The sequence below is a fragment of the Homalodisca vitripennis genome, chromosome 1, assembly GCF_021130785.1.
Source record: "Homalodisca vitripennis isolate AUS2020 chromosome 1, UT_GWSS_2.1, whole genome shotgun sequence".
Classification (NCBI taxonomy): Eukaryota; Metazoa; Arthropoda; class Insecta; order Hemiptera; family Cicadellidae; genus Homalodisca; species Homalodisca vitripennis.
Window position 1 is genome coordinate 29,403,679 of NC_060207.1, and position 16,740 is coordinate 29,420,418.

A 16,740-nucleotide genomic window follows, 5' to 3' on the forward strand; every position below is an offset into this window, starting at 1 on the left:
ATGTGTTGTAAGAATTGTTTATTTTTGCATCATCAACAAACCTAATTGAACATTATATTACAACTTAGGCAACACTGACTTGTTATATAGAAGGTCTTGATGTTAATCTAGCTGTATAAATTTTGTTGTTGTTGCTCTTTGTTCGTCGTCTGCTAGAATTTGAATGATACTGAGAACTGTAACAGTTTTCGTAGTCCAACCTTTTAATTTTAAATTTAAAAATATGTTTAAAATATTAGAAATATTTGCTAGATTCGCCTGAAAATTATAAAATTTGCTCCAAGTACTATGGAAAGCGAAAATATTCCATCTGCCATAACCTCTTTTACTGTAAGTAAGGTTAACTATTTCATCATTTGTTCTGTGAGAAAGACTTAATTTTTAAGAAAACAGCTTATTAATGTAATTTTACACCAAATTACTAGGCTTATGGGTCTACTTTCAAGACAGGAAAGTCTTCATCAACTACTTGATTGTAATAACTATTTACTGTTGGAATGTAAAATTTCAAGTCTTATGGTAGATTGTCTGCCTACACAAATAACAGTCAATTATTTTAAGCCTAAATGTGGCATTGATAATTTTTTATACATTTCACTTCACATAATTTATGGATGATTTTTAGTGGAAAGTTTACATAAAAATGTTAAGGATCACAATAGTTAAGAAAAAAGTGAGGAAAGGTGTAATAAGACATACTTTTATACGAGGAAGAAAATTCTTCAATTTAGGAAATCTTAGACCTAAAATTTTAAGATTTAACCAAAAAATTATTGAAAACGTATGAGAATAACAGTACGTATAACTAATACAGTATTTTATTTATTATGAAGCATACGAAAACTTATCTAATATAACCACCTGATTGTCACGCCTACCTGAGGGACTATTGGCCTTTACCTACCTTAGGGGAAATATCTATTTTGTTAGGTCTTCCCTCACTTTTATTTCATTACTGCTATACTAATCACTGTCCATTTGAAAAGTGAACAAAAATTTTGAAGTGGGTCTTATAAATTTATTTGTGACCCTCATAAAGTTAATTGGTTTAAGGTAGGTTAGCCCAGACTGCCTCAGCTTCAGTATTTGTTTCTGTAATTCTGAGCAATTACTTCAAGTTCTTTCATATTATAGTACAACGATCAGACAGCCCTAAGAAAGTAAGAAACATGAAAATTAAGTGTCGGAAAGCCATTGTTGACATTGCTAAGAAATAAGAAGGTTCATTCTATACACTCTTGGCCATTTCTTTTTGCATCCAACCAGAAAGGGCTTAAGAGAATCACATTACCTCAGCTTGGTTTTTAGATAGCATCTTGTGGAATGTTGAGAGGCAGGAAAATTTGTTTTCGGTACTTTCCCATGATCAGAATAAGTCGAATAACACGAGAAAGTACTGATTACAAATGCCCCTGGCCATCATCACATCCGTCAGGTGATTGCTAACACGTAAAGAAAAACATCCCTCAAAATAGTACCTAAATTGAACCTCAGACAACGTTAGCCCTCCATTCTGGATGGGTCGGTACTGCATCAATTAATGAAATAAATGAGATAATGAATTGACTGCTTCCCCAAATGCCAGTGAAATGCATGGACGTTGAACCTTTTTATTGCTTGACAAGGTCAACAATGGCTTTCAGATACTTAATATTCATGTTTCTTACTCTTTAAGGAATATCTGATTGTTATACTAAAATATAAAAGAAATTAAAATTGTTCCAGTAATTGCTCAGAATTACCTTCATCACATACTATTTGAGTCCATAGTACGATTTTTACCACATTACAAGTTACTACTTAACATTGCCTAGTAAAATATTGTAATAGATATTACGATTTTATTTTGTTAGTTCAATAACAGACATAAATATAGGAAGACTTTGTACATGAGAAGAACTTACATACATAACATCTATCAAATCTATAATCAAGTATGATGTAGCATTCTGGGGGAAATCAATTAATGCTAACTCTCCTAGAAATTATCTTTTTGCTAACTGAATTGAAAGAACTTGATTTTTTAACAACGTAATTTCTTCTATATTTACAAAAAGCATAATTATAGTTCTGAGGGAAAAGGTAACTATTTACTCCCTAACCATAGGTTGAGTTTGGCTGGGTGTAATAAGCTTCCCCAAGAATTAAAACCTATTGAAGACAAATAAATACAGAAGGAATTTAAAATGTTTCTTGACAAACAAGATGTATTATACAAAAGGTTAATATTTGCAAGATAATTAATTATAATCAATTGCAATTTATTTATGCTACAAAACAGAATATTCTAGTAACATCTGTATACATAGAAATGTAATTTTACGATATTTGTTTACGCTAATCTCCAAAACCACTTATGTGATTTCAATGAAATTTTATAGTTATGTGGTATTGTTTAGCCCAACTTAAAAGATAGTATAGTTTTTATCTCAAATTATAAACATCAATTTTTGTATTGCGAATTTAAGGTTGTTTTATGATAAAGGGTTGAATTGACTTCTAGAGCCTGTTAAATGTAAACATAGTGTTCTGTGTAAACATAGTATTATGACAGTACAACTATATGTTTAATTGATTTAAACACAATGTTCAATTTTTTTACATTTATAGTCTTGAAAGCATATGGTAAGCTTGATAGTAACAACACCTCTTATATCAACCTTTTCTGCAACTGTTCTGTTTAGTATAAAGTAAGAAAATATCCAAATCAGAAAATTTAAAAATTGTTAGTAAAAATATATTTTAACTGTACATTTTAGTAAATTTTAAGTATGCAGTCCTTGGTTAGTACTATATTGTTGATATAAAACACAGTTTACCATTTAACTCTAACTATATACTTTAAAGTCTGTTATCAAACCCATCTTAATTGTCTTTCGACTGAAGTAAGGTTCTCTTTCCTGTGTATGCATTTTTTTTATCGGGAAATGATGTAAAATCAACTATGGAACAAAAAGTGCAAAGATCACAGTAAATTTATGTTAGCAAAAGACAGATTAACCAAAAATATTGTGCACTTAAATGAATTTTAATTATAATTTAGAATTAATATAATTGTATGGAGAAAGAATCAACATTTTCATACCTGACTGATGAAGTTTAATTCTTATGTCTGTGTGTGTGTGTGTGTGTGTGTGTGTGTGTGCGTGTGTGTGTGTGTGTGTGTGTGTGTGTGTGTGAGAGAGAGTTGGTATTAGTTATTGCTCTTGAATTTAATATAATACACAATAATGTATAATTTGAACATAATATTCATCGTATAATAACCAAGCCACAGGAGCGTGGCCGGGTCAACTAGTTTTAATATAATTTTTTATGTTAATTAGCATGGTAAAAATTTTTGATGTAGTTTGTATTTTACCTGATAATGTCACCTGTTATGTACCCTAACATTAAGCTCATAATTGTAAAAAAATATAATGTGACAATAAAATGTATCCCATTCTAATATAACAATATTGAGTTTATAGTGATTACGAGTACCCAAGTTTTCAAATTTCTAAAAGGAGAGCTCAAATCATAATTTTTTGTTTATGCTTATTATTTTTACTCATCTTATGCATTGAGAGATGTTCATACATTTCTTTCCTTATTTTGACTGTCAACTTTGAAAGTAGTTCCTATTCAAATTAAAGTTGTGAATTATAATATAATTTTTAAAAGAATGTGTTTATTACCTAATTGCAAACCGGAGAACTAATTAGAGCAAGTCAATAAAATTACAATCATATTTTTGTTTTAAATTTAAGGCAGGTGCAGTTGCTGGTTTGACAGTGGACGTTGCTCTATTTCCCTTGGATACTCTGAAGACAAGGATACAAAGTGAGAAAGGGTTTTGGAAATCAGGAGGCTTCAAACAAATTTACAAAGGCATCGGGCCAACTGCAGCTGGTTCTGCCCCTTGTGGTAAATTGACTTAAAAAACATTTTTGTTAAAAATACTAGTTAATATTTACACCTTGTTCTAAACTTCATTAAGATCTAATATTTATATAACTAAATATAAGTAGTTTGTACAGTAGGCAACATTAATTTGATTTATATATATATATATATATATATATATATATATATATATATATATATATATTTGTATGGTAATCAATATCTTCTTATTGAAATTTATGCTATAGCATATTTATGTGGGACCAAATCACTTTTTTTGTTCACTTAGGATAAGAAACTGAAGAAACCTCTCATTTCACTCTATACTATAAGGGTTTCTACTTGACTTTGGGAGTGACAGGATAGGTAAGGTTAAGAGTTGGAGTTCGAGCCGCCTCCTGGCTAGATTCCAAGTTACATCCACCATGACAAACTATCCTAATCATGCCACTTTGGAATAGGAGGCTTTTTTGTTTCATTCTCTGCCAGTCAAAGGAGACAGGAGAGACTTCTCACATTTACATGTTGTAAAACCTTTTAAGAGTACAGGAGCACAACCCACTACAACAGTAAATTAAACCTATTCATTAACCCTTTCCACTAATCTCTTCACATTTTTGGTTAGTGATATGCGTCTCCTGGGCCCCCATTGGATTGTTCAGACGTAAGTGAGATACTAGTCTTTTCTGTATTCAGTATAAAATCAAGTAAAAACTTGTGATAAGTGAAACCTTGTGGGGGTCAACTCATTTAATTTAATTCTTTTGTAACTGGTGTCAGATCTGAATCTCGGATAAAATTCTCAAAGTTAATTTTGTTGTAAGTTAAATTTACCTTCATCGATTTATCCATTATCTCCTCTTGGATGGCTGATCTGAAGTATTAAAACCGTCTATTCTTAACAACAAAGCTTACTGATTTGGCTGTGAGGTAGCAAGTAGGCTACGCCTACACAATGTACAATTGGATGATTTATCTCTTTAAGGATTTAGTCACTTGTATTACAATAGAGTTCTCACTAGTATTATTTAGTTTTATATGACAATTCCAATACCTACTTTGATGAAATGCAGAGTATAAACTAATCATTATTACATTTTGTTTTAGCTGCCATATTTTTCTTGACGTACAATGAGACAAAGGGGTTTCTCCAGCCTTACATTGGTGGAAATTGGAGCCCTGTTTGTCATATTATTAGTGCAAGCGTTGCTGAAGTGGTGAGTATTCATAGTGGTGAGTTAAAAGAAGGAAAATAAAATACTTCATAAAGAATATATAATTGTTAAAACTTGTCTCTCCCATTCCATATAGAATACCACAAATTATTCTATGACGCAACCAATGTCATAAAAGTTTTTCAGTACTTTACATCTCTCACCAACCTGAAAACATTTATACCAGCAATATCCATTCAGCATTGTTGGAAATACACCTATTTTATTAGTAATCCTTCTATGTTAGCCTGAAGACTGTATTGGGAATGTACTGGAAGCCATCCCTCACTGGTCTGAATCATGCAGATTCTTAAAATTACATTAAATCTGTAATTGTTTAAAAAAAATAATTATTGATTATTGTTTAGTACTCAAAATTTACATAAATATCCTATTCAAAGCTATTGAGCCGCTGCAAACAAGGTGATGCAGACGTAGCTTCCACACAATCAGATCACCACACTTATGCAGTGTCTCTGATAGTTTTAGATCGTGGGGTTTCACTTTCTAATAAGGTTGATTCTCATAGAACCTAATGTCACAGCACCTAAAGAAATGCCTGTGAGTCGCACGGCACATACAGAATCGTGCCGGAGTCTTATAGCATCTAATATCACAGCACCTAAAAGTGAGGAGTAGGCCGCCATCACTGTCAGTGGCCAGTGGGCGACCGTCCATTGCATGAATCACATGGTTAGGAATCATTTATTTGATTAGTTTCTAATATCATAAAGATAAAAATTTTATCTTTATGTTATTTAATAAGGTTATTTAATTTTATAAGGTTATTTAATAACCTTAAAATATTATTACATTACCTATTTACTTAAAATGTGGTTTCCGACTTAATTCAAGATTAAGAACTACTTAATGCTTAGTACTGTCAGTTTGTTGACTGAAGATTCTGAGTTGTACTTTATCCACTGGCATAAACCAAGACAACTGTATATTATTAAGTGCGAAAAATCTATTTCCACACTGAAAATTAACTTTACATTTATATATATATCAATAGAAATGTTGCATGCACATAAATTGGTTCTCGCAATGAATTATTTCATAATTCAAGAAATGAATCTCTACTTAAACTTTTCATGAATCAGGAAAAAATCTATCAGCACTGGGATTAAATTGAATCCTGGGATTGCAGTTGTTGTACTTGCATTGGACGCAAGTACATAGAACTCACTGGTTGATGTATTCAACATTTATGGTTTAAAATTTCAAATGAAGCTATTTATTTAGTCCTACCAGAAAGTCAGAAGTTACTATTTAACTCTGTATAATATTATTTTATAAGTTTGAATGAATGAAAATACCAAATATGCTGATGGAAAATTTCACAAACCTTCCAACAATGAACATTTCTTAAAAGTGGCATTCTTCTCTGAACAAAACATATTTAATTTGTTTCCTATCTAAGATCAAAACCACTCCCTATCAATAGAGGTGTACCAGAAGGATCTGTCCTTGGCCCTGTATTGTTTATCCTTTTTACAAACGACAATATTTGGACAGTCTCTGTCATACGCTCATGTATGCAGATGATACAACCCTTCTCCCTTCAGAAAACTCTACTGAACAGCTAGCGGTACGCTCATACACCTCATTGAACATGGCATACCAGTACTGCCACTACAACGACTTGGTAGTTAATATGTCTAAGACTAACCAGCTAGCATTTGGTAGAAAGCGAAACCAGGTACCAGCCCTACCAGATGTTGATGTAAAGGCCACACACCAAATTTCTGGGAGTGATTATCGATGAAAAAATGTCATGGACACAACATATTGACAAGCTATGTAAGAAATTAAATACCAGTCTTTATATCTTGAAGCGAACAAAAACAATCAGTAACAGCCCAACAGCAAAGACTACTTACTTTGCAATATTTGAAACTCATATTCGATATGGGATAGCCGCCTGGGGAGGAACAACTCAAGAGAACCTACAACGACTACTGCGACTTCAGAAAAAAGCTATAAGGATTCTTAACTGCCTGGGCCCCAGAGACATCTGTAAAGAAGCCTTTAAGAACCTAAAAATCATGACAGTGATTGCCCTCTATATTCGGGAGGTTATACTGTATGTTGATGGGAAGAACCTACCTCGAGCTGCTGACCACCACCACGACTACTACACCCGACATCCTGCAAACTACCCACTACCAGCCCACCATCTTACACTGTATGAAAGAAAACCGTCATATGCTGGCAAGAAACTGTACAACATATTACCACAAGAACTAAAAGCTCTTAAAGGAATGAAGCTGAAGGCATCGCTGAATGACTGGCTGACATCAAGACCCTTCTACACCCTAGATGAATATGTGCACTGGAAAGACATTCAAGAGTGACATTATTTTTGTATACAATTTGAATTGTATCCACTGTAAACTGACGCTATACATTTCTCTAAGAAATTTTGTAATAAAGAGTTTCTGATTTCTGATTACACGCTGTATAACTAGATAACGGTGGAATGGATATGTGATTTAGGTTATATAGAACAGTTTTTAGAGGTATTGAGATTGCGACCTAAAGAATTAAAAAAGAACTAAAAATTAATTTCGACAACAATAAATGTCAAGTTGTCTGCGGCAGGCTCCTTACTTTGTAGAGGAAGGATTGAGAGTAGACTCACTCAGTATATACCAGCAGTGAAGTTGTTAAGATAATTCTTTATCGTTGTCATCTTGCACTGTGTGTTGTTTTGTTTGGGACTTATGAAGACTTATACTTGTTCTCGGTTCGCTCAAGAAATGTTCAAATCTACCTGATCCTGTTTTTAAGATTGGTAACCTATTGTAGCAGGGTCTCATATATTCGTTTTTAATCTATGAATGTATAGCTTTAACAGTGTTTTTCAACCATTATTTTAAATTTTTTATATAATCATTATTAAAAGAGAGATTAACGCAGAAAGACCAAAATTTATAATTGGCAGGCTGACAAATGCTTTTTAAAGACTCAAAAGAGGGTTCTGAAATTTAAATTTTAAACAAATGTTTATGCCTGTTTGACGAACTTCAACTGAAAGTGTCAATAACTGTTAAGTACTCTGTAACATTTGTGTTATGAAACATAAATATTACAATATTTTTTTAATTATAAATATTGTTTCAGGCAACTATTATGATATTTCTCTTTGAATTTCAATAAATAGATAACACAAAAATTATCAGGATTTGTCTAGCCATTCTCGAAATAAACAATTTACAACATATTTTGTTACTAACTTTTATTCATAAGGTGTATCAATTTTTAATCATTAATATGGAGATTATTTTATGTAAGTCTATATGACTGAGACCGAAAGAGTTCTAACATGTAAACTCATGACAAGGGGTTTATATGATGGACAAGATTATGCACTTTTTAATAGAAAATTAAAATAATGTTCTTAAATTAATCTGAAATTTCGCTCAAACAACATTATGTTGAATATTAAAAAATTAATACACTCTATTTTTGTCTTAGTTTTTTTAGTATAAAAGGCTCAGGCTACTTGAATTCATTTATAGATTGACTGATAGAATCTCCAGTGTGACCTATAAATGTATATAGTAATTATAAATATATGTATTTGCTTTACAACGCAATGTAAAGCCTTCTACTTATTAACGCTTTATAAAGATCCTAGTGACTTGAAACTTCGTACATAGATCTTATTGGTCCAAGTAAGCTGTATTGATTTTAGGGTATTAAAGAATCGTCTGTTCATCTGTGCGATACCACTTGCGTTACGTTCTTTCGAGTCTTTTCATGCTCCATACTTGGTTCAGTTTATTTTAAAGAATCTCGTATTTGGCTCACAAACTTATATCACATATATAATACTCGTATTCACTATAACATTTATCTGACAGTTTGACATTAAATAATTAACTTGGTCTGTTGAGAGTATATGATACGGGTGTCAAATGTTATTGTTGTAGGACTTTGGGAAGTTGAAATACAAAACTATAGTTCTTCTAGGGGTTGCAACTCCTATAGATGTTAGATTTTAATGAATATACATTGATGTAGGTATGTTAGAATAACATCCCAAACTTAGTGTTTTAATGTGTAATATAAACAGCTGAGTGTATGTTGGCAGAATCGAGATAGCTTGTACGAACAGCTGAGCATTGTTGAACAGCTGAGCTTATGTTGGCACTTCCTGCGATTACACTATCATGATGCTTATGTGGGTCAAATTAAAAGTTTGTGTGTTATCAGGAACTTAGAGAATTAGTGGTGAGAGAGGGCTTTGTCTTTTTTATAAACAGATTGGAATGCGATTCTATTACTGGATTTTTGTACGTGTTATATATGGGTTGAACTTGTATATTTTTTCAATTCCAACGACGATAAAAACTATTAACAATTGACATAAAAATTTAAAACTACAGTGACATTATTGGATTGTGTGAAGATTTGTGGTTTCACCTAAAACATCATTTACATTCAAGGTGATTATTTTTGATATCATCATTAGTTGTAATCACTAACCATTGTGCACCATACGCACGGACTTTTGATATCATCATTAGTTGTAATCACTAACCATTGTGCACCATACGCACGGACCCCTACTTCTCTTGTACGAAGCATCACAGACTGTCTTATCTCGTGTCGCCTTGTCTTTTGCTATCGATTGCTCGTCCTGCTGTAGAGAAAAATTGTGGTAGATCATCAGGAGAGGGGAGGGGGAACGTTGGAATCTCCTTGCGCAGTTATTCTCCTCCAAACACTCCCACCAAGACTTGACTGGAACTAATACGAAGCGAGAGGTGCTGTGAGTGTACTTGAAACAGTCGCACCCTCCTAAACGAACCTTGGATTGTCGCACAGTACCTAATCTTACAACATCTGATGTCACACCACCTAACTTCAGGATTATTTTGCTTTAGGTGGTATGAGATTAGGTGGTATGACATTAGATGCTATGATAGGCCCTAAAATTAAATTGAATTTAAGTCTAAAATGTAAATTTTTCTATTTTTAATTTTTAAGTGGATAATGCTGTGGGATATTTAATTCCAAAATCGTTAGTCTTTTTTTATAGAATTTTTTAATGTAATTTCGTTTGTAAAAAAATAGGTTATTGAATTTAAAAATGCTAAAAAAAGTTTACAGAATACATTCTGTAAGTAGTATTCATGGCAAGAACCACTGTGAAGGATGCCACAACTTACATCGGATAACCAAAATATTATCATATATTTGCTTTTATATTAGATAAAATTTTATGTCTACACAAATATTAACAAATTTGTTTTTTCGTTCAAATATTTTTATTGCAAAACAAAATTACTCTAAAGCTGTATCTCAAACCCATAGGAATAGTGTACTTTAGGTTCTATTTCAGCAACTAAAATATTAAATGTTAAGCTTGAAATTAAACAAATTAATTTTCAATAATATTATGCAAGTTGATTAACAAATATATTTTTCTAATTAAAATCATATTTAAATTCACTTATAGAACATTGCTTGTCATTAACAGAAAGACAAAATTCAGCTATTTTGCTTTATTTGTATTTGTTTTTAGTCCTTTGCTTAGAGATTGCTGTCTACATATTTATAAGTTTTCAATATTTAATAAATGTCAATATTAATTGTGAATGCTTGGTAATTAAGTGAAATATGATTACAAAAATGTTGCGAACCATTTATTCATAGGTAACCGAATATAATAATACCTATTCAGAAACCCTTAGTGTTTTTTTATAACAACATTGGCAAAAAAACTTAAACACAAGTGAAGTAGTGGGGAGAATAAATAATAACTTGAAGTATAATTATATACAGTTAAATATAAATGGAAATATACAAACAGTTTAAATTCTAAGTGATTGCATATTTTTATTTCATTCTAAACTTGATTCAAAACTATATATATGTTTTTAATTTATAGAAAATGTAAAGAAATTGGTCTTATATTATATGTTCTGTATTTATATTACAACAAAATACTATACACATTATATGACAAAACGACTGTATTCCTCTTTGTCAACATATTAAATTGATATAAATATTAATATGAGATTATTTACGTAAGTAAATTTGATGACATGTAATATATAATAGAATAAATACAAACTAGATTAACCTTTTAATGCCCTCTTGTGTATTATTTCTCAACAACATTTTTTTATTATTACCTAGACTGTGTGTATGTTTTTTGTATTCACTGGTAAATATATTGTATATTAAGCTTTTATTTCCTAAAAAAAAAACACCATTTTGTAAGACAATTTTTGTTTACAACATGGGAGTAATGAGTACAGAAATGGAAGTAATGAATTTCTTTTATGTTATACTGTGATTATACTAAGGATAAAACAGGTTTGATTTCATATTTACACTTGTATTTTTATATTGAAAATCTCAGTTCCTCAGTGCAATTTAAAGTTTAATTGCATTTTGTCCTTTTCACTATTTATTATTAGCATTATTTTATATTTCACATATACTTTCACCATGGGTCATAATTTTTCAAAATATGTTCTATGGGTAATTTTTTTTTAATTAATCTATGGGGAATAGGTACAATTTACAAAACATGCAATTCCTGCAAACCAGCACAAATTACCTATTAATTATCTATGTTTTATGATTGACAGACAGTGAATGTGGTGAAAGTTCCTATAGAGATAGTGAAACAGCGACGGCAGACAACGAAAGGAGTGTCTACGCTAGCCATAGTTCGCAAAGCAATACACAATGAGGGGCTGCGCGGGATGTACCGGGGCTTCGTTAGCACTGTGATGCGTGACGTCCCATTCTCTGTTATACAGTTCCCATTGTGGGAGGCGCTTAAATCCCACATCCAGATGATGACAGGGGAGGAAGTGACTCCCGCCCAGTCTGCATTCTCCGGAGCAGCTGCAGGTTGTTATCTCAGTTGCAGTTCTATTGAAATAGTTCAAAAGATCCATGCCTATGCTTTGAATAGAGGCTGTCTACACATGAATGGATTATAACTACAACTTACATGGAATTTTGGCTATGAATAACGAATCCTGTTTTGTAGTATATTTTTATAGGTAATATTAAGTTTTGATTAAGATTTGACTATTAAATTTTGGTATGATCAGTCAACTCCTTTCCCTGTATACATTTGCTATCTGGTTACAATTATTTTGGAAAATTTGCAATATAATTAAAACATGAAAATATGAACTGTTTGAAAATTAACTGTTGCTATCTGCCATCATAGCAGATTAACTAAGCTATCTTACAGATGTAACTTATCTATCAATAAGTTATATTTTTTTATTTAAAATTTCAAGCTATGTCATTAATGTATGAATTATGTTGATGATACCTTTTTGGTAATTTAGATAATGTTATGAAGAAAATTACGATTTGAATCAGTGTTTTGTGAATTAGTTTTTAAGCATGAGAACGTTCTAATTACCTTTAAACACTTGTTAAACTGTAAGTTGTTTAGATACATATACCTAAATCTTGTTATAGTAAAAATTTAAAAATAATATAAAGTTTACAAGAAGTTCTAGTTTTTATTGTTATCTGGTTGAGGTAGTATTTTAGCCAACAACTCAAAATCAAATAACAATAACGGAATATTTGCAGTTATGGTATATTTAATTTATTAACTGCAACGTGGAAAATGCAGGTGATTATATCCGTACTAAACTGATATAAAAATCAGTATTGAGTCTCTTATATAGGCAAACCCTCTAGCAGTTATTATTTGCATCATGTGTTTAAATTAAATTATTTGCATAAGGTGTTTTTTTATATTAAAATGAACAAACATTCATCCCAAGTTCAGTAAGAGAGACCCAACTCAAAACAGTAACTATAGGCCGATTTCTTTGATCCCTGTAATACTGTTTCCTAGATCCTAAATTCCCAAAACCAAGCCCTTGGTTTGATAGGTTACAGTAAAACACTATGTTTAAACTTTAATCACATAAAAACAATCATAATTTAATTAGGTGCTTTTATCATACCTCTATTTCTTCTGCCCAGGTGCTGTAGCAGGGGCAGCGACAACACCGTTAGACCTGGCCAAGACTAGAATCATGTTAGCGGAGCACAGGCCTCATTGTCCTAGCGAGACCCGAATGCTGCCAGTTTTAAGAGAAATCTATCGGCTCAAGGGCTTGCAAGGGTTAGTTTTACATTAGTTTTTTTAACTGTAAAGCTAATAGTGATATTTAAGGTCTTTTAACTATTCTAAGCTTAGTTTTTAGCTTTTGCTTTAGTTTTAAACTTACTGCAACAGTACATCACAAAATCAATCATATTTCTACAGCTAATTTTTCTGGATTCTATACTGTTTCAATGTTATAAAATTTTCAATCTAGAATTATCTTTGTGTCTACACTATATAACCCCATATGTATCTATATTTTCTAATGTAATATTGCTTATAGTTGAGAAGATGGCTTAGTATGCCATAAATAATCAATACCAGTTAATGTCATCAAATGTTATTATATGTGAATGTGGTTTTGTTGAATATGAGAAATACACAAAAGTGTGTGCGAGTAAGATAATTTTCATAAAAAATGGTTTACTATATGTCTGAGGACAAATTTAGTCTGGGTACTTTTTGTTACTAGGACATTTTTTTGTAGAAAATCTATTAGAAGAATGACTTTTCGTTTCCAAAAACTGTAGCAATGATATTCTGCATTGAAGTTTCTTACTTTAATTTACCAAGTTACAAAAGTGCACTTCATAGTCATTGGATTCCAGGAGCTGAGAGCCAATTTGTATTTTATAAGCACAGAACCTGCTTTTTCTTAAAATCAAGAAATGAAATCAGTTGTCAGTCACTTTAGATGGAGGTTGAAATGAAAGGTATGAAAAGGGTTAAAAATATGAAATGATCATTTCTTTTTGAGATCATATTTTTCTTAGTTTGGCATTTAAGCTAATTTAATAAATAATAGTCAGATGCTGATTTAATAAATATTAAATCAGTGTCAGCTAACTACATACAAAACCTGAGTTAAAAAGGTTGAATATCAGTCTTTTTATCTAGTTGTCTGACTGCACGGTATAACAACTATTTATATGTCTGACAGTCAGTTTGAATGTATCAAGCTGGAAAAATATAATCTGAGAAAAACGTATTGTTTTATATTTTTTAACCCTTTCAGTACTCCCTCCTTTCGACATGGCAACACCAGTAAAGATGTAATGGGAGACTGGCCATGAGTTACTAACATTGAACAGATGTCACGTGACAGCCTGAACGGATGGGATAGGCAAATTTAATTTAAAAACGATATATTGCCAAGAATATTAAAATTCCTAACTCTTTTACCACTGGATACAAAATTTATTGTATTTTGAAGTGTTTGAAGTTTATTGATTAATTTTAAAATAATAATAAATCAAAATCAACATTTTTTGATGTGAGCTCCTGTCTCTGTTATGATATTCACATATGGAATGGACTGTACAGTTTGAACGGGTGTGATAATTAAAAAGTTGTGACAATGCTGCAAGCTGTTTTTAAACAGATTTTAAGGAACAACTTTTTAAAATAATTTTCAGTAGAATTAAATTCATATAGCTATATTTACCTTAAAATAGTGTTTCGCTTAACTGTTAGGGCCCCATACACCTGCAAGTCTGGCTCGCGAGCCTGACTCGACTCGCCTAGAAATGGACCAAATCCGTCAGTGTATGGACAATAAAGAGCCGAGCCAAGTTAAATTCAGGCGAGCCGAGCCGGATCCGCCACTGCTTGCTGTGCGGCTCGGCTCGAGTATCAGTTCGCCAGTGTATGGCGCATTACGGATCGGACTCTGTAGGCCATACGTTTTCACTACTGTAGGCCAAACGTTACGCACCACTCTTTCCGCCAAGGGTAAGGTGTTTTGAGTTAACATGGCTGACTCCAAGTTATTTATGAGCCCTGATTTTTTAACAAAATTTATTGAAGAGTATCGAAATTTTCCGATAGCATTTATTTCGTACGAAAACGGAGAGTAGCAGTGAGGCGTTCCTCTGGTGATATAGCGTTTCGCGTTTCGCAGTATAGTATCTTCTTTGTTATAAGTGGTTTAACCTTGTCCAATAACATGTTAAAACTTTCAGCTGACATCCTTAAATAGTTCTGATAGTCTTGGCGACTATCATTCCTAACAAAATTCAATAAATTCATGTGACTAATTCTCTTTCTATTTAGTAACCAATTCTTTGACCACATTACCCTTTTCTTCCGTTTCTTCTTAATACACCTAGCTCATCTAACACTATGACCGCAGCTGCAACCTTCTTCGAAAAACTCATGTTTGCAACTGGGCGAGCAAAATACGTAGGTGTATGGTGAATAATCAGCGGGTCCGGCTCGCAAGGTAGGCTCGCAGGTGTATGGGGCCCTGTTGAAACAGTTGGTAAAACATGCTCCTCCTCAACAACTATGTTCATACAAATTTTGTTTTTACAGAGTGTTTGCAGGGTTCGTTCCCAGGACAGTATTTATCTTCTTGGGAGGAGGTGTTTTCTTTGGGTGCTATGACTTCGCAAGAGGAGTTGTTGAATCAATGCCTTTCTTCAAGCATAAAAGCAAAGAGAGCTAATATTAAGTTGATCTCACTATAGTAAATGCGACTAAAATAGTATTAAGAGAAGAAGCGCACCATAATGCTCGTTCTGTAAATCTCAAATATTGCTACTTCCTGTAGTTTACACGAGGAAGACAACCAACTGCTTGCAGAACTTGCAGTGATGTTGAACCAAGAATCTTTGTAGAAGAAAATTTGTTTTCTTGGTAACTGTAAGTTTATTTTAGATATTGTTACCTACTGTCCAATACATAAAAATATTATGTTCTTACTTCTTTGTGTTTATTTCAGATTGTAAAGTGTAAACAAGACAACACTTAAGAATATATTTTTAGACAATTTTCTGTATATAAATATGCTGCCACCATTAATGTTGTGTTAAACTTGATACATTAAGTTATAGACTTTCCTTTGAAATATCAAACCCAAAATTATTTATTTAAACATATACATTAAGACTGTACAACCTTCAAAAATTATGGTTGGTTCGTTTTTATTTAATGTTGACTTAATAATGAAGAATAAAACCAATAATATTTATATTGTTGAGTATGATAAAATAATGATTAGAATTTCACTACTGCGAAATAACTATGTATAAAAACTAGCAATGGTTTTGTTCCCTTGAGTCTTTTAAAAATATAGATAAATAAATATTAACATGAATTTTTCAAACAATCTTTGTTACATTCATCTTTTTATTTGTTTCGCCATTTTTGTTTTACTTTCTATGTTCTTAATTCATGTCTTATAAATTATTATATTTTAAAAATTTATTTATTTATCAAATTACTATTAGAATGTCCTTTATTATCAATTACTGCATGTACTTGGTTAATAAAATGTTGAGGAAAGATCTTTACCATAATACACTATCACACTTCATTCGGTTCCGTGCTATATTACGAGACTATTAGTAATTATTTAGTTTTATCAGACTATAAGACAAAACAATATTTTTGCACAATGTACTTTTGCAAATTGTTTGCCATAACACTCGTTTATAGTTTAACATTGGCATTGTTGTTGGTTGGCATTGTTCCTTGTTGAGAATGTCATAGTTTATCAATGGTTGACAATAATTAAACTATTGTGCA

The 16,740-nt window shown here is 31.8% G+C and overlaps 1 protein-coding gene across 1 annotated transcript; it reads left to right on the forward strand.

Annotated features, from left to right (window-relative positions):
* The first annotated feature begins 95 nt into the window (after positions 1–95).
* Positions 96–16,497, forward strand: LOC124359015 (S-adenosylmethionine mitochondrial carrier protein homolog). Its single transcript, XM_046811360.1, has 6 exons — positions 96–330; positions 3,750–3,906; positions 4,993–5,102; positions 11,714–11,981; positions 13,089–13,230; positions 15,526–16,497. The coding sequence occupies exons 1-6, from the start codon at positions 289–291 to the stop codon at positions 15,656–15,658; spliced, it is 852 nt and encodes a 283-aa protein (XP_046667316.1). The 5' UTR covers positions 96–288; the 3' UTR covers positions 15,659–16,497.
* The last annotated feature ends 243 nt before the right edge of the window (positions 16,498–16,740 follow it).